Source organism: Lynx canadensis, chromosome A1 (assembly GCF_007474595.2).
Source record: "Lynx canadensis isolate LIC74 chromosome A1, mLynCan4.pri.v2, whole genome shotgun sequence".
NCBI lineage: Eukaryota > Metazoa > Chordata > Mammalia > Carnivora > Felidae > Lynx > Lynx canadensis.
The window spans coordinates 234,527,781-234,547,696 of NC_044303.2; the positions used below are offsets into that span (position 1 = coordinate 234,527,781).

At 45.6% G+C, this 19,916-nt stretch overlaps 1 protein-coding gene across 1 annotated transcript in view; it reads right to left on the reverse strand.

The window, feature by feature from the left end:
* Positions 1 to 19,916, reverse strand: part of ADCY2 (adenylate cyclase 2) — a 404,823-nt gene that overhangs the window by 377,288 nt on the left and 7,619 nt on the right. Inside the window, 1 exon segment of the mRNA XM_030332755.1 lies at positions 4,449 to 4,646. Coding sequence (XP_030188615.1) covers positions 4,449 to 4,646 — 198 coding nt within the window.

Consider the following 19,916-nt stretch of genomic DNA (forward strand, 5'->3'; position numbering starts at 1 on the left):
TCAAGCCCTCACCCCCAGGACCGGTGAACGTGATCTTATTTGGAAATGGAGTCTCTGCATATGTGATCAATTACAGATGCGATCATCAGAAGAGACTCTAAATCCAGTATGATGGGTGTCCTTGCAAGAAGAGACGAGACACAGATGAGAATGACGTGTGACTGCAGCGGTACGTCTACAAGCTAAGGAATGCCAAGGATTGCCAGAAACCACAAGTAGCTGGAAGGCGCAGGAAGGATCCTCCCCTAGAACCTTCGGAGGGAGAACGGCTTTGCCCAGACCTTGATTTCTGACCTCTGGCCCCAGAGCTGGGAGACACAATTTGTGAACCTCGTTAAGCCTCTTCCTGTAGGGCTCACCCTCCCAGGAAGGGCCCACGCTCTAGAAGCTCTCACACAGAGACCACTGCTATGCTGTCACTGCATGTGCGTGTGCAGAAGAGGGAACCAAATATCCCGTACACACAGCCACTGGCTTATTAAAATAATAAAAATTATCCCACTGACTTGACCTAACAGAACAGAGAAAGCAAATACCTTAGATAAGCCTCTACGAACATTCCCTGCAAAGCTGTTCAAGTATCTTTTTAGAACCATTCAGGAAAACAAGAACGGAAACAGGAACAGCACTGGTCTCCTGGCCTCTCTGTCATTGCATGGACGGGACAGTCAGGGCACAGACGCAGCGCATCGACAGGACTTCGATCTCAAATGCCAGCGTCCCACTAGGCAGCCAGAGCCCCAAACTCTGCAATTTACCACCGACTCCACCCAGAGTTGCTGGAACCATCGAGAAAATATCACTTTTAAACCCTTTCCATCCAGGAGGCAGCCACGTGGAACAAATGTCAGCGGGGGGGTCGGGGGAGTGCTGGCAGGTGGACGGGGACGTCAGGAGGGGCTGGCTGGTGCCGGAGTCAAATACCGAAGGCCGAGAGAGGCTCTGTGCACTGTCCAGGCGCTGAGGACAAACTGACCCTCCCCCCCCGCCCGCCTCTTTTCCAGTTTCCTCGATTCCCCAGGGATTCCTTCCAGACCACGCTCCCGACCCTCCTCCGAGCTGGCCACCCTTCTACCTGCTGGTTCTTCCCCACACGCTGCAAAATCGCTCTTTGTGCCTCATCAAAACAGACAACTCGTGGCCACAACTCTGCTTCCTGAGGGTTTGAGAGCTGGTTCCCTAAAAGCACCACTGAGGCACCGTATCCTATAATACAGGGCTTCTCGGCCCCAGCACCCCGGACATTTGGGACTGGATCTTTTTCTTCTGGTGGGTGCTCCAGTGCACACTGTAGGATGTTGAGCTCTATCTCTGGCTTCTACCCATCAGGGGACCGCAGCGTCCCCCATCCAGGGTGGGACAATCAGACATGTCTGTAGACGTGGACGATCACCCCCTGGGGGTGAAATCGCTCCCAGCAGAGAAGCATGGTATCACGAAATAGAGGCAGCCTCTAGAGCGAGGCCCCCCACGGTCTAGTGTGCTGCTTCATTCACCGGCCGCCTGGGCGCGAGCAAGGTCCTTCTCACCCCGTGTCTTACGTCCACACTCGTAAAGCAGCAATGTGTCAGTGACCACCTCAGGGAGCAACCTGGGGCTAAGTGAGGTCACGCAGGAAAGCATGCAAAACAGGGATAGTAGCAATGGAACAGAAATGAATAAGACCAAAAGACAGGTAAAAAGAGAACGAGCACCTACAAAAAAAAAAAAAAAAATCCGCCAAGAAATCCGAGCAAGCAGCCTGCTCTTGGCCGAGGGCTCTCCTAGGCCCGAAGACACAACACGTCCCCCCCGCCAGGAGTCTACATCCTCGAAGCGGGGGACGGTGAGGCACTGGAAAAACTGCAGCATGCTGAGTGAGGGGTGGAGCACGTCGGGGGCCCCTGGAGGTTGCGGACGGCTGCTCTGAGGGCAGCAAGGTTAATGAAGGTGACACAGGGGTCACGCAACACCTGGAGGGAGCATTCCCGACAGGTGGGAGGCCCTTGTCCTGATTAACTGGTTCTAGGAAAACCGATAATAAAAACAAAGCACACATTATGTCACCGCTGACATTACAGGTGTTCCAGTTATGCTGGGCGTAGACTTGAGGCCACTTGCATAGTGTTATTCTGCATGGCAAGTCCTGGCTAACACAATCAGAAAACACAGCACACGTGAATAGAGTGAATTCAGGACTGGAAAGGAAGGAGAAAATTTGTGCTTAAATTATCTTCAGACGATGACGCTGTCTATATAGATAAACTGAGACCCTCAGATAAACTAACAGAGCTAATAAGAGTTCACCCAGATTGCTGGATACAGGTAGGCATTAAAAAAAAAAAAATAGTATTCTTACGCACCAACATTAACCAAATAGAAAAGGTAATTAGGGAAAGAAGAAAAAAAAAAAAAAAAGATCCCTTCGGGGCACCTGGGGGGCTCAGTCGGTTCAGCATCCAACTCTTAGTTTCGGCTCAGGTCACGATCTCACAGTTTTGTGAGTCTGAGCCCCGTGTCACGCTCTGCACTGGCAGCATGGAGCCTGCTTGGGATTCTTTCTCTCTCCCTCTCTCTCTGCCCCTCCCCCGCTCACATGGTCTCCATCACTCTCAAAATAAATAAACTTTTAAAAAACTAAAAAAAAAAAAAAAACAAAAGAAAAAATCCCTTTTACAACACAAAAAAAATTTTAAGCACCCCAGAACAAATCTAAATAAAATGACCACTGACTTTATGAAGGAACAAAAAAGTCTTCAGACATAAAAGAAAACCGTAATTATTGGATGAACATTCCACATCATTCCACGGAAAGAGTCAATGCAACACAACAGCAAATCTCTGGATCTTAAATGATATCCTTTTATTATCTCCTACATGTTTTACATCATTTAAAGCAAAAACTAAGAAATTGCATAGTTGAAATCCAGATCTCATCTGGAGTTTTCCCTGGACATGATACGGAAAAGTAAGCTCAGAGAATCCTGGACAAAAGGAGAACAGGAGAACAAAGACAGGCCCTTCCCGACAGCAAGGCTCTTAGAAAGCCACGTTGTCAAACAAGGTGACAATGGTGCAGGCAGAGACCGCCAGGCGGGTACCACAGGCCCACGAGCAGTGCGCCTGGCCAGTGGCCTCCTCCTGTCCCACGTGCGCACGGTGAAGGTAGGAGGGACAGCGTGTGCCCTGGAAGGTGCCGGGGTGAGGCCAGAGTGTGGTGTGTGGACAGAGGGGGGACCCGGGGCGGGGAAGGAGCTGGGAGCCTGGGGCTACACACCCAGCCCTGCAAAGAGCCTGAAGGGGACAGGGACGGGGAGACTGGCCACGGGAGCTGTCCACAACAACATCATCCTTTGGAGCAGAGAGACCAGAGACCGGAGAGCCTCCCCTTTGCAAGAGAAACCGAGGCCGAAAGGGGATGGTGGCTTGGCAGAGGCCACGAAACAACCAAACCTCCTGACGGAACCCACTGGAAACCTCCCCTTTGGGGAGCTCATCCAGGGCTCTCTCCAACTATAGCACACCAGCAACGCTCTCTCTGGGTCCGGCACTTGAGCGCTCTTGTCCGCTGCCATCTCGAATCTCTCTTCTCTGGCCTCTCCTGTAATTCTCCCTCACTGGTCCTGGCCTCCTAATGCCTTCTCCTCTATTCATTTCTGGTTCTTGTTCCTCCCCGCCCCACCCCCCAGGTCTTGGGTCCCCATCAACTCTGTGACAGCACTCCTAGTGCTCAATGCACGCTCTTCCTGGATGGCTACAGGACCCCGTGGCTTCCATTACGAGCTTGAAGCTGGCAACTCATATATCATTTCTGCAGCCCAGCCCTGCACCCTAGACAACATCCTGCTTACTCAAGCAATCCGGGGGACACACCCACACAGCGGCACAATAGGAGGAAAGTCCCAAAGAGCCAACATCCTTCAGATGTAGCCATTTTCTACACTAAGAGCCTCCCCAAAGTCAACATGAAAAACCATGGGTTTCCCAACAGGTGTATGAAGCAATCCTACTGATATGAGGGAATCAGGGTGATAGAAAATCAGGGTCACAGAAGTATGTCTGCAAGGAGAAAGCTCTAATAACTGAGAAAGAGTACAACTTCAACAACCAGTGCTGGAGAGTTCAGGTAAGGCTCCGATCCCAGAGGGATCCTGGAGTAACAAAAAACCTCACGGGCCAGGGAGACTATGCAGCTAAACGCAGTATGAAAAGTCAATCCGGACCCAGCCGTCTATAGAACAAACGATGAGGTGAGACCCAGGCCTGCACCCTGGCGGCTGGCAGGTCTGGTAAGTCAAAACGGGCACTGAGTGACTTCACCCACGGGGCACCACGAAGACTGGCTATCTCAAACGGCTTTCTTCCCAGCTACGGGTCTCCTGTTTACAGTTTAGGGCCAAGTTTACAGGACTCGTGTGTCATCAATCAGAGCATATAAAGAAAACACAAAAAATATTTTAACAGCTTACCTGGTCCCAGGGGGAGACGGTGCCTCCAAAGCACATGAACAAGTACCCCATGGCCACCAGACACATCCATATCACCAAAGAGAAAAGGCGTAGCAGCTTCTTAAACACGGACTCGATGCACACGAGGATGAATATCGCAAAGAAGATCGCCAGGGCAGTTGGGACTGTTATTAAAAACGCCACGTGGTCTTCGACTTCCTAAGAGGAAGAAAAACATCGCAAAGGTATGGTTTAGAAATATCGTGATGCCAAGGGTCCGTGTCCTCAAATCTCCGCATTAATCAGTGTCAAAATACATCGGGTTTTAAAAATGATTTCAGGGGCGCCTGGGTGGCGTAGTCGGTTAAGCGTCCGACTTCAGCCAGGTCACGATCTCGCGGTCCGTGGGTTCGTGCCCCGCGTCAGGCTCTGGGCTGATGGCTCAGAGCCTGGAGCCTGTTTCCGATTCTGTGTCTCCCTCTCTCTCTGCCCCTCCCCCGTTCATGCTCTGTCTCTCTCTGTCCCAAAAATAAATAAACGTTGAAAAATGATTTCAGTATGAGAGTTGCGGGGAAGCACAGATCCCCCTACTTCTCCACCATGTCAATGGGAATGCAAACTGCTACAGCCGCTCTGGAAGACAGTGTGGAGGCTCTTCAAAAAATTAAAAATAGAACTACCCTACGGACCCAGCAATAGCACTGCTAGGAATTTACCCAAGGGATCCAGGAGTGCTGATGCAGGGGGGCACTTGTACCCCAATGTTTACAGCAGCACTTTCAACAATAGCCAAATTATGGAAAGAGCCTAAATGTCCATCGACTAACGAATGGATAAAGATGTGGTTTATATATACAATGGGATAGTACTTGGCAATGAGAAAGAATGAAATCTGGCCATTTGCAGCAACGTGGATGGAACTGGAGGGTATTATGCTGAGTGAAGTAAATCAGAGAAAGACAGATACCATATGTTTTCACTCATATGTGGATCTTGAGAAACTTAACAGAAGGCCGTGGGGGAGGGGAAAGGGGGAAAAGAAAAGTTACAGAGAGGGAGGGAGGCAAACCATAAGAGGCTCTTAAATACAGAGAACAAACCGAGGGTTGATGGGAGGTGGGGAGAGGGGAAGGTGGGTGATGGGCACTGAGGAGGGTACTTGTTGGGATGAGCACTGGGTGTTGTAAGGAAACCAATTTGACAATTAATTATATTATAAATAAATAAATAAATAAATAAATAAATAAATAAAAAAAAATAAGTCATTTCAGAAGCAGAATGGTTGGAACTTCTGAGGAATTTAAACTTCCCATTCAATAACGACGTTTCCCTACAGAAATAACCCAGTACTGTATATGTAAATTATGCAAACCGGCTATGCCGTTGCATTTAGATTTTCCCTGATAAATGGAGAAGTAGATTTTATGCCAACGTGAATGTAAGAATATTTACTATCTGGATAAAAAATAAGACAACCAACTTCACTGCCTGAATCAGAGAATCAGAAATACCCCGGCCTCAGAAAATGAAGGTTTCCAAATGGGTTTGAGATGTTTTATTTAAAAATCTAAAAACTGCCTGAGTCTCTAGAGTGATGGGCTTTTATTTTAATGCATGGCAATTAATGTTTTAAAGGGATCACAGGTTAATAGGAAAGGGTCAGAAAGGCCTAACTATAGCAGATGAGAGAGCAGGAAGTACTTACAAGTAGGTGCCATTTTGCAGGCTTCCTGCCCCACTTCTCTCGCGTTCTCGTAGCAAACAGAAAATGAGCATATAGCATTAGCCTCTTCCTAATGCATTTTTTGAAATCCACTTTTGCACACTAATGCTCATTTTCTATCTATGTGTTTCCAGCCACACACACGAAAGGCGTACTATTCCCATTCTATAGGATTTCAGCACAACGCGATAGACGTAGTGTTTCCTTTGGTTACGGCCGCACGATTCAGGCGTTGGCTTTGGCAAAGCGCTGCCAGAACGTGGCCATGAACGGCATTCCCTGTGGGCTGGAACCCAGCGAAGGTCTTTAACCCTCATCCAAACATGTTGAGCCCCTAAAGCACCCAAAGAACTTTCCATCAAAGAACCTGCATGGCCAGGACCCTAAGAACGTTCACTGAGGCTTCAGAATAGTAAAGGGTATATAGTAACACCTGGGACTTTGGGGACGGTTCTTTCAAACACTAGAGCCTGGTGAGCCTTTCGTCTTTTCTGGTCCACACGGGGTCCACCCCATCCTGTTAGCAGGCTCCAGCGTCACCCCGGAGATGGCCTTATCCCAACGTGAAACCATGGGGAAGCAGAGCACATGGGCCAAATTACACACAGACTCCAGAGGAACATCGAGGGCAAAGAAGGGGCGCTGGGCCCTCCCCCATTTGACTGCATTTCCCTTTCTCTCCCACCGTCACTCATGTTCCACGATCCAAGACAACACCAAGAACAATCACAACAATACCAATCGATACACGTTCCTGTGCTAAGCGCTCGTTCGTATGTGAACCTCTTTAATATTTACGCCACCCCTATTTGGGGCATGGTGTCTGCACTATTCCACAGGTGAGAAACATGAGGCCCCGAGAACTAGCAGAAGACAAGAGGATCAGACGCACGTTCTTATTCTCTCCCTCCGTCGCCGCTCATGCCCGTGATGGGAGTGCCTGAGCTGTACTCACAACCTCAGACACTTTCCGACCACTGCCAAGGGCACCAGATGTGCTGCAGGTGCGGGCGCTCCCCACGCTCAGACACCACAAATAAATGTGCACGTGGACACGACAGCATGTCCTCTGAGGACACCCAACTTGAGATTATGACCGCCACACACACGGAGCCACGAAAACTTATTTTATTGTAAACCTCCCACAGTGAGCTGAACTGTGGATACAACGCTAACTTGTAAATAACCAGGACAGCTGTTTGCCTCGTATGACGGTTCAGTTATTTCATTGACCCAGTAGGGGAGAAATAATCGTTGACTTTATGGGCTTCATTTCTCTAGAAAGACTGGAGATGATGTGAAAATACACGTGATGGTAAAGTGAAAATTAGTAAGTACAGGAACAGAGGAACGGGAAGGGGTTGGGGGGGAGATCTTCATCACCTGTGCTTCCCTGGGCTTCTCTTTGAAAGGATCGAATAACCGTGGGCCGCCTGGGTGGCCCAGGCGGTTGAGTGTCCTACTTCGGCTCAGATCATGATCTCACAATTCATAAGTCTGAGCCCTGCGTCAGGCTCACTGCTGTCATCATGGAGTCTGTTTGGATCCTCTGTCTCTCTCTCTCTCTCTCTCTCTGCCCCTCCCCCGCTTGTGTGCACGTTCTCTCTCTCGCGTTCTCTCTCTCTCTCTCAAAATTAAATAAAACATATAAAAAGAAAAAGAAAAGAAAGATCTAACTGTACACAAAACAAAGACCCAACATCCTACCATGGTGGGCACAGTGCATACAGTCAGACTTAATACTGTTTCGGGTTTTAAATGTTGGCGTCTCTAACTTTTTTTTTTTTTTTTAATTTCAGGGTCTCAATCACTGAGAAGTGCCTTGTCTGGGCTGCAAGGTGACCTCTCCGTTAGGCATAGCAGACGCAGTGCCTCAGTCCTATGATACTTTTAAGGGTCCACACACAAGCTCTTAGGGTCAAAGGTTACATAGATGTTCATGCTAACACAGTTGCAAACTATAATTTTTAGTACATTTTAGGGAGGAAGGGGATTCCCAAGGCTCCTAAGTCAAATGCCCCAGACCCTAAGGGGCTGGTGTTGAGCCTGTGGGCACATGCCCGGCAGGACCGGCTGGGTCCCGCGTAGCAGAGGAGGACCTCCAGCATCATACGGCATCCCCCAGCCTCAGCTGGGCGAGCCGGGCTCCCAGTGGGCCAACAGCTTTTGATGGCCCACCAGTTGCTGCTCATGAGGCCGGTGGCCCTAACCACCACCCGACCTGAGCCCGAGGAAGAATCCTGCTCTTCCCTAAAGGGGACAGTCAGCAGTTATTCTGCACTTGCCTTCTGAACTCAAACTGCAAACAAGCTTTAATAGGGACTTCTCTACAAAATAGGATCTTTTATAGGGCGTCAAGGAAAACACAGTAGAGCTTTCATTAAAGATGTATAAGTTTAGGGACTCCATTCCTCCCCAGCATCTCTGCTGGCACCAGGGGCCTCTCGGAGGGGAAGTAAATGAAATGCAGGAATGCCCTCAGTCCTTGGACCACGAGGCTCTCCTCCCTCCCCTGGGCCATTCCCAGTGGACAGGATGATGAACAAAGTCACAGAGGCACACCCCGCGGCTGTTTTCTTCAGAGCCACTTCGGTTTTCAAAATTCAGAGTAGAAGACAAACAACCTAGCTTAAAATAAAGTGAACTAAAACATTAAAAACACTGTCGATCTAAATTAAATTCACCATACAACACAAACTAAGTGAAATGTACGAAAATGCCTTTATTAGTAATAAAATGCCTTTAAAACATGCCTTATATAGGTAAAAAAAAAAAATTCACAACACAAACTAAATGAAATGTATGAAATGCCCTTATTACTACTAAAACGTACTCAAATGCCTTTTAAAACATTTTAAAAAGTACCTTACAATGAAATGTACTAAAATGCCTTTTCATAGGGAGATCTCGAGCATGGTATCATCTATGTAATGGTAATAGGCTCCCCTAGCTCATTCCCTTCTAACACTTTATCCTTTCATTTTCAATGCATTTTCTGGTAATTTTGGATGGCTCCTAATTGAGAGGTCTATTAAATACCCATCGCTTTTATGTATTATGTGACAGCTCTCTTGTCTCTTAGAGGCTTTTCCATAGGGCAACAGATTATGTGTGTTTTCGTTCTCGCATCTTTCACTTTTTTGTTAAACAGTACTATTTTTCATTCACATGGTAAAGGACAGTCTCATGCAAAACACTGCTTTTCTATAAAAAAAAAAATGCTTTGAAGTCCAACAGACAGAGGGTAGGAACCCATCCCCACTTACTTCTGTGCGACTCAAGGTGAGCGCGAGCTTCCCTAAACCTGTTTCTCCACGTAAAAGCAACACGGATACTGCATGGCTGGGGGGCATTCAGTACATACAGGTGCACCATAAATAACAAAATTGTTACCATGACGATCATCATGCCCTTTCTCCTTCAAATCACAATGCTCTCTCACCAAGGCTAGTCTGACTGCTCATTATTGGAGTGATGCCCACTTTACATTCTAAATAACATTTTATCATGAAAAATTACTTTGAAGTGTGGTCACGAGGCAAAAATAAATTTGCTTTTAGCTGTGATATATATCTGACTACAGGTGTATGTGAGCAGACACATATGATCATTCATTCACTCGTGTATTAAATATATACGTACGTGTGATATAGTAGAAAATATATTTTTCACTTTCCCACATATACAGTTATACTCCATTTTATCATAAGGTATGAAAGGAATAAACAAAAATTCTGATTAAATAATTCTACAAAACCATGGTGAACTAAATCAGAGCAGATCTCAAAAAAACAGAGAGATATTCCATGTTCATGGATAGGAAGACAATATTGCCGAGATGTCGATTCTTTCCAAATTAACCTATAGAGTCAATGCAATCCCAATAAAAATCCCAGCAAGTTATTTTGTAGATATCAACACACTGATTCTAAAGCTTACATGGGCAGGCACAGCACCTAGAATGGCCAACACAATGTGGAAGGACGGGAAAAAATTAGGAGGACTGACCCTACTTGACTTCCGGTCTTGCTGTAAAACTACAGTAACCAAGGCAGGAGTGGTAGTGCCAGAAGAATAGACCGAGAGATCGACAGAATGGAACAGACCCAACTAAACGTAGTCAAAGGATCAGGACAAAGGGAACAAAGACAATTTGACGGAGCGACAACAGTCTTGTCAGCAAAACATCTTAGAACTAGACAACCACATGCAAAAAAAAAAAAATCTAGACACATACTTTAGACTCCTCACAAAAATTAACTCAAAATGGGTCGCAGCACAGATCTAAGTGTAAAATGCAAAAGTAATTCGGAACACTTCTGGAAGCTTTCCCATACCCAAACCTTCATCAGTTTGTCATGATGAATAATTAATAACACACAAATAGTTTTTAAATAATTAAGAATGCATAACACAAAGGTGTTTACGCCTTCTTAGAAAGATGTATCATCCACTACTTGTAATTAAGTGACTTGTTACAGTCACACAAAAATACATAGCCTAAAGGCTTGACCATATTTACTTATTCTCAGTTCCTATTATACAGGCTAGTGTTCTCACTCACATGTTAAGAAATAAAGACATGAGGGGCGCCTAGGCGGCTAAGTCAGCTAAGCATCCAACTCTTGGTTTCAGTTCAGGTTGTGGTCTCAGAGTTCCTGGGATCGAGCCCCATGTCAGACTCTGCACTGCTGGTGCAGAGCCTGCTTAGGATTCTCTCTCTCCCGCTCTCTCTGTCCCTCCCCCACCAGTGTGCGCGCTCTCTCTCTCTCTCTCTCTCTCTCTCTCTCAAAATAAATAAATAAACAAAACAAAAAATGACATGAGATAAGGGTATTTTAATGGGCAACGGTCCATATGAGGCATCAAACTTTAAAGAACTTTCCCTTCTACAACTAGACCCCAAGTACAAAGTATTCCTGAAGGATGGCTAGTCTCACAAGCAGTAGACAAGGTCTCCAAGCCACTCCCCTTCTCACCCCTATTAAAACAAACAAAACAAAATATGAGTGCTGAGCCCTCGGCGGAGGGGGGCACGTAGACAGGAAGCCTAGCCCACAAAGGCAAGGAGCCAGAGGCAGCTGGAAGGAGCAAAAACCAGCTTGGTCCTGCAGGCAGCAGGTGCATGGAGATGCCCAGGGGTGAGATGCCTCAACAGTGTGTAGACCCACAGGACTACAAGCGCAGACAAAGGGAGACTGAGTAAACCTCAACTGGGGCACATTCCAGCTATCTTGGAAAGAGAAGCCAGTGGCTCTCAGGTAAAAGCTTCCCCACTTACAACCGCAATATTCCAACCAATTAAAGTCAATCGACATCTTAAAACAAAAATTGCCAAAAATGACCAATCACTAAATAACATGGGTCCACGGAAATAACAAATGGTTTAGATTCCCAAGCACTGCAGACATTGAAAATGACAGCCAGACAATACAGAATAGCTGTATATGATATGTTTAAAGGAACAGGGGATACGCTTCCAAGGATGATCATACAAAAGAAATCAGGGGCAAACACACAGAAAATGGCACTTGTAAAACTGATCAACAGAATCATGTAAATAAAAGCTCAATAGTTCAGGGCACCTGGGTGGCTCAGTTGGATAAGCGTCTGACGTTCGCTCAGGTCATGATCTCGTGGTTTGTGAGTTCAAGCCCTGCGTCGGGCTCTGTGCTGACAGCTCAGACCCTGGAGCCTGCTTTGTGGATTCTGTGTCTCCCTCTCTCTCTGCCCCTCCTCACTCGTACTCTTTCTGTCTCTCTCTCAGAAATAAATAAAACATGAAAAAAAATTTTAAAGCTCAACAGTTGAAACAGAAAAAAATACGGAAACAAAAACAGAAAAAAGAAATAGTTAAAAAGAAAATCGGTGAACTGGAAGATTAACCAAAGAGTTTATGTGCAATGCACCAAAATATAAATATTCCTTTATAATGTTAGAGATAAAAATGATTTAAAAAACCGAAGACACACAGACTAGAATAAGATGAATAAGGAGGCATTAACATGTCTGACTGGAGTTCCCAAGTTACAAAATAAAGAGACTTGAGGAGATAAAGTCTCTAAAGGTGGATCAGTTAGGGATGTCCAGTACTAATGAAAAACCATGAATCTACAAGTCCAGCCAGTTAGGCACAAAGAAATACAAACATAAATGCATGATGGTAAACATGCAAAAGATCAGAGATCAAGAAAAAGTCCTAACAGTGTTCAAAGAGAAGGAAGGATCACCCACAAAGAACGACAACACGGGAACAAAAATTTCAACAGTGCAAGACAGCGAAGACAGGTATTGAGCAAAAAAATAACAGTCAACCTTACATCGCCAAGAAACCAGCAGTGTTTTTTCATAATGAAAGCAAAAATGCAAACATTTACAAATAAATTATTTTATTTTAAACAAGAATTTGCCATAGAGTAAACAGCTCAGAAAGCACTTCTGGCAACTTCTGGCCACTGGTGAACAGTGGTCCAGCAAACTCTTGGCCGCAGAAGCACAGAGGCAGTAGCTATGCAGAAGGAACAGATTCCCAGAAACCTTTCCACTGAGTTCCTCCATCTTGGTGGCCCCCTAGATGACTAGCCAAGTTTGTCTTCACGTATTTCCCGGAAAGCGTCCACTTCTCCACACAAACCAGTGCTTTATGAAGAATTCTTAGTGATTCTGCAAATACGCATTCTCTTTTTGAGAAACCGGGGTTCGCTAATTACCAACCCCAAAAGGGACTGAACGCCAACCACGGACCATCACCAAGTCTCCTTGCAATCTAACGTGCCCATGCCGATGGGACTGTTGTGTGACCCACCAGGCATGAAGCTGGCATCCCATCAGCAAATGGAGGTGAGCCACATGAGCCAGGGCTCAGACAGACCGTGAAGACACAAGTTGCATGAGCAAATGTCACAGGTACTCATAGGTTCTGCTCCCCCCACACCGCCTACCCTGTCTCTCTCGATCCGTATCCATGTCCTCACAGAGAGTTCCCTACGACCTACGGCCAGAGGAAGTAAAACTCCAGACATCTGGATTATGTCTGGTTCTGCAGAATATACTACGGCCACCGAAAAGGAGAGAATCGAAGCACTGTAACTGAGCCCCTTACGTGTGTCATTCTCGGGAGTACGAGCCAGCCGTCTGTGGCAGGTTGATTACAACGGACAGAAGGCGTGTTTTCACTCGAATTGAACCTACTCTGGCTAGGGCTTTGCTTTCCTGTCCATCATGCTTCCACCCAAACCACCATATATGGACTTTCCCAATGCCGTGGTCACTCACGAGGTATTTCACAGAGCCTTGCTTTTGACAGAAGCATTCATTTTACAGCAAATGATGTGTGACGATGAGCTTATGCTCTTGGAATTCGCTGGTCTTACCCTGTTCCTCATCACCCAGAAGCAGCTTCCTTGACTGAAGGAGGGAAAGAGCTCCTAAAGGCCCAGGGCGCCGGCATGGGGGCACCACCTTGTAGGCTGGGAGATCCCCTCCAGGGCAAAAAGATGCTTTGAAACAGCCACCAGTGCACGGCACGGGCTCTGCCACCACCAAGATCCACAGGTCTGGGAATCAATGGGTGGAAACAGGAGCGGCTGTCCTATGAATGACCGTCTAAGAAAACGTCTTAACTCCATTCCTGTAAATTTAGGCTGTTCCAACGCAGAGGGCTCAGTTGCCGAAGGAGGACACCTCTTCTGAGGAACTCAATAATGTTTCCATTACACCGGAGACAGACTGCTACCCGGCCACGCCAGGCTACTGTTGGCACTGGGCCCATGGGTAGAGAAGAGCTTTTAGTACTGGTTGGGGTGACGGGTGGACACCCTCAAGAAAAACTGGGTTGCTCATACACCACGTAGGCAGGGAAAGGAAGGGTCCGACACAATGCAGGGTGTAGGGTGTCTCTTTTGCTCCCGTATCCTGTGATAAAAGTTCACGGAAACTTCTAACAACAAATATTATCTATTTGCAAAATACCAGGTAAAGGGACTATTTGTGTCACCCCACCCACCGAGGAAATAGGACCAGATAAGAAGATGCTTGAATACGGAATGGACGGTAGAAGGACGTTAGAATACCAGTGACGTCCCTGTGATCTGCTGTAGAACCCAGGATGGCAGCGGTGATAAATATTTCTCCCGTGGCTTGGTGTAAATGTATTTGTGCCTGTGCGTGTGTGCACATGAAGTAACTCTTTTTCTTCTCTTCCCTATGATACAACATGAGATGTATTAAGGGTGTATTAATAGCTTTTATATCCAAGTATGCAAGGAAAGTGATTTTTAAAGGACACTGCTCCTTAGACAGCTGAGAAATGAACACCACTAAGGTGGATAAAATGACCCTTGAGATCCTCCTTGAGGGAGAACGTTGGTGTGTTTTCAGTTGTACAAAGAAGGGCTGCATCCCATCAGGCGGAAGCATGATCGTGCTATTTTCTTTATGTAGAAGTCAAACAGCGAGCATGGTATACACAAGACCCAGGAAACAAGCAGCCGACTATGCTGGGTTGTTCTGTCATCCAATTGATGGATGCTCCTTCCCAGAATCCCCTCTCCCGAACGTTCCCAGGGAAGAGCTAGCCACAGGAGGTGCAGCCCCCAGGAAGGGTGGCGCGCTGGACAGGTGTGGGCGGGGACACATGGGGACAAGCTGGCGGGCCCCAGCCCACCCTGGCTCTCCACGGCCCCGCACCAGCTCTCTGGCTGTGCACTCACAGAGGCGGCGAAGGTGACAGCTCTCAGGAACCCCCCTGAGAGGCTGTCCTCCACAGATGCAGGCCCTCAGGTCCTTGGATCTCCTTGCACCTCCAACTGGTTAGCGTCTTCTCTGCTGAGTCCCTAATGCTCCCTTTGGGGACCAAGCTTTCCATTTAAAGAAAAGGCTGAAAACTAATGAACTTTGTTTCCCCCTTCAGAAATTATAAAAACAAAGCAAACGACAAAAGAAACGCAGAGAAAGCAGAAGGAAGGTATGGTAGGAAGGTAAGAAAGAAACCCTTTCTTCTGGGTTGCTTCTGGGAAGCACTTTCTGACCTCCTCTGAAGTGAGAAGTAACCATGTTTTGGCCAATGAAACGAGAGTAGAACCCTAGGTTTGTCCTCTGGGCAGAGCCATGCAAATGCCCGTCTGAAGCCGCGCAGCACTTCCCCCTTCTATGGCATGATGAGGACAAAAGCACCTGTCACGGGGAAGACACTTGTGGCTGAGCGTTCGGAGTCACTAAGCTGAGCAGAACCTCCCTCCTGGCCAGGATGTGTGCGCACGAACTAAACCTCTGGTATGTTAGGCCACATGTGGGGTTTTCTTGTGAACTCATCACGACCCATCCCGTCTTTACTGAAAACAAAAACTGGTACAACGCGATAGGGGGCTGGTCTGACAACACCTAACTTGTGTGGCACTGACAGCTGCCAAGCAGCAGGAGACGGAAAAGCCCAGTTATTGAGACTGAAAAATGGCAACCAAGTTAGCAAGGGTCCAACATTTGTCAAAATATCTTCTCATTTATCTTGGAGGGGGAAAGATGCCCTGACAGAATTCTAAGTCCAGAGCAGGGCTCAGTGAACTGTTTGCACAAGGAGCTAGATCATCAGTATTTTATAGGCTTTAATTAGGCCACACGGTCTCAGTCACGTTATTTAACTCTGCTGATGTACCTTCAACACAGCCGTAGATCATACGCGAGTGAGGGTCCGGCTATATTCAATAAAACTTTATTTAAAAAATGGGCAGTGGGCCAGAGTTTGTTGACTCTACTCCAGAAAAGGTCATTAAACGAAATGTTACAACCATGGCTTTGCTGCTGTTGGCTGCATCTACTAAGGTATCATGAGGCAAACACAAGATCAGGAGATAACAGGTTGGCTATCAGGAAGACGAATGCGGAAGCAACACATTCCAGAACTGTATGGATCTGTCAGACTGGAAGAGGAAAATGCTTCTCAGTCCCAACCAGTAAATGACTCAACTTGGTTCTGGGGTGAGAAGGGATTAAAACTCAGCCTCGTGGGGGCAAAGCAAGACCACTTTCAACAATGGATTAAGGTGTGTCAGAGTGAAGTCCAAGGAGTATGGTGCCAGAAAATCCTTTCAACTGGACAAAATGGCCTCATGGAAAAGAGTGCACTACTCAAACAGGCTCAAAGAGAGAGAAAGAAGGAGGAGTGGGCAGCGAGTAAGAGAGAGAAGAGGGAGAGAAAGAGAGATGGGGTGAGAAGGCAGAGACATACAGCAAATCTAACGAGTAGATCTTCAAAATAACTATGATGACCACGGACACCTACAGACGACTGACATTAAATAGGTAAGAACTTGAGTAAGCTTTGAGAGATTTGTGACTCCAAAAGCAATACCAGCCTGCACCACGGCTGTTGTAGACTTAACGGAAACTCTGGGTTCTCCATCTATAACGGAAGATGGGCTGAGGAAACTGCTCAGTCCCCACGTGGGGAACATTTCCCAAACAGTCAACCCAGATGTGTTCAAGAAGGTGACCGACAAGGAAGAATACCCCAAAGAGAAGGTTCAGAGGTCACCTAAAACAGAAGACAAGGGACTGTTTCCAGGGAAAGAGTCTGGGTCAAAAGAGGACTCAATTCGCAGCTCCTGGGCCAGAGACCCCAGAACCGCCTGCCTGGAGATTTAACATTGCTTGTGTTGTCCTTCCCTTGAAGCCCAACAGAGACAAAAGAGAGTTCTTGGAAAAGTGAAAACAAAACAGACATCGGACAAGATTTTAAAAGGTCAAAGAGAACAATAACACTATAAATAAAAACCAAAGGCAGAATACATGTAAAGTGTTAAAATGAGACACAAGGATTATCGACGGGCCATTAAATGTGAGAATTTGGATGAAAGGCAAAAATTCCTTGAAATATCTTATTAAAACTGACTCAAGAAATAAAATGAGAAATACTAACAATCCTTTTAATATCCAAGATACTGAAATGGAAGTTTCTAAATCTTCCTGTAAAGAAAGTGGCAAGCCCGAGTGGTTTTCCAGACAAATTCTATCCAACTCATCCCAACATTCCAAAAACCTTAAAATCTTATAGAAAACTGAAAAGGAAGGCATGCTCTCTTTAACTTAAAAAAAAAGGGGGGGGTGGGAGGGCCTGACTGGCTCCATTGGTAGAACATGTGACTCTTGATCTTGGGGTCATGAGTTCAAGCCCCACATTGGGTGTGGAGCCTACTTTAAACAGACAAACAAACAAATAAAGTTTCATAAAAGAATATTTCAAATTCACTTCACCAAAAAAAAAAATGTTGTAAAACTCTTAATCAAACTCTTAGCACATGACATCCAACATTTGATAAGAGATACCATGAAAATTGAGTTCGTCTCAGGTATATGAAAATCGTTTGATATTAGAAAACCTATAATTATTATTCATTACATTGACAGACTAAAAAACAACTTAAAAAGCATACGTAGTCACTTCAACTTAGTAAAATTCAACACCCAATCACATTTAAACTTTTTGCATAAAGTATAAGAAGAGGGAATCTCAAAGGAAATCTACAAAACCAATATCCTCCTGAATAAATTATGAAGGAACTCTCTTTAAAATTAGGAAAAAGGCAAGGTTACTCACAATCACCAACTCTGTCAAGATAATATTAGAATTCTTAGCCAGCACAATAACATAAGAAACAGAAATTTAAGACCTTCATACTAGAAAACAGAAAAATAGGACTCTTATTATTTCAGGTGATATGATTCTCTATGTAGGAAACCTGAAAGAATCTGCAGTTCAGTTATTAGTTAACAAAAAAAAGTAAGACAGCAAGTTACAGAATAACATCTATAAAACTGTGACACTTCACCAAAGCACACAAATGAATGGAGAGATGCTCCAATGTTCATGGATAGAAAAGCTTAATATCATAAAATATCTCATCAATGAATCAAGAGATTCAAGATGACACTAACAAAATTTCAGTTGAGTTTTTTCATACTCAACCATATGAGGTTGACATAAGGTGACTATAAAGTTTATAGAGAAAAAAAAGGTCAAGAAACTTTTAAAGGAGCTGAATGCTACTACCTGTTTAATCTAAATACTTATTACAAAGCTTTACCAATTATAGTGGGTGTGTGTACGTGTGGGAATACAAAGGTCAAAACAAAACAAAACAAAACAAAACTCAACCAGTGGAACAGAATAGAGAACTCATAACAAACCACTCACATATGGAATTTTGATGTAGGAAAGACAGACGTGGGGAAAGAAACAGCTAAAAGTGATTAGGAAAATTTCATTCACCACAAGAAAAAAAAATGTAACTGATCTCAATCACTACCTCACACCATATGCCTATAATAATATATACAGATGCACATACATACATGATAAAATGAATAAAAAGAAAAGCAAGAGAACAATGACCAAAAGTTCAATATAAAGTTTACGTTTGAGGCTCAGCAGGGGATTGGGACAGGAGTGCCATACAGACTATTCTGGTTTCGACTGGGTTCATGAGTGTTTACTTCAATGTAAATAAGGAAGTCAGATAGGTATCAATGAGAACTGTGCTTAAAAATCAGGAATTGATCAAATTGGTCAAATGATAAACCCCATTCCGTGCACCGAGAGACCAACTGTGAAGAACATGGCTGTTAAATGCTTGAATTAACTACAAGCCAATGATGAGAAAGGATTAGACATCTGATCCACCATATATCTGAAACTACTGTGTCTTTCATTTGTACTCACCTGATCTCTTTATTCTCTGAATTTTTAACATCATTACTGGTTCTACTAACGAACTAGTCTAAAATGTTGTTTCCTTTATAATGTCCACAGATCACTAGTTGCTTGAAGTCTCACCTACTTTGCCCTTAATTTTTTTACAGCTTAAAAAAATAGGGGTGACTGGGTGGCTCTGTGGTTGAGCATCCAACTCCTGATTTCAGCTCAGGTCATGATCCCAGGGTCATGCAACAGGGCATCACGTCGGGCTCCACGCTCCGTGTGGAGCCTGCTTAAGATTCTCTCTCTCTTCCTCTGCTCTCTCTAAAATAAAACGAGAGACACCAGGGTGGCTCAGTCGGTTAGTGTCCGACTTCAGCTCAGGTCTGATCTCACGGCTTGTGGGTTTGAGCCCCACATCGGGCTCTGTGCTGACAGCTCAGAGCCTGGAGCCTGCTTCCAATTCTGTGTCCCTTTCTCACTCTGCCCCTCCCTGGTCATGCTCTGTCTCTGTCTCTCTCAAGAATAAATTAAACACACACACACACACACACACACACACACACACACATCAGCCTTGGGGATAAGAACGTAGAAATGAGAGCCAGCACCTTTGAGATCTGGCTCGTTCTAGCTGTAATGTCCCAACACCATCATGTCTGAGGGACAGTAAAGGACATTAGTGAAACAGGTAGAAATTCTACTTCTAAGACCTTGCAATCAAGGCCCCCATTCCAAAGTACTGGTCCACCATATTCTCCACCAGGAACCTCCTCTAAGTGGCTGGCCACAGAGACTTGATTTGTTCATAGGATTCTCACCCGCAATAACCATCTTGGGAAATCTCAATAATTTCAGTGTTCTAAAAAGGAGCTATTGGGGCACCTGGGTGGCTCAGTTGGGTAAATGTCTGACTTGGGTTCAGGTCATGATCTCGTGGTTCATGGATTCAAGCCCCACATCAGGCTCTGTGCTGACAGATTGGAGCCTGGAGCCTGCTTCAGACTCTGTGTCTCCCTCTCTCTCTGCCCCTCCCCCACTCATGCTGTCACTCTCTCAAAAATAAACAAACATT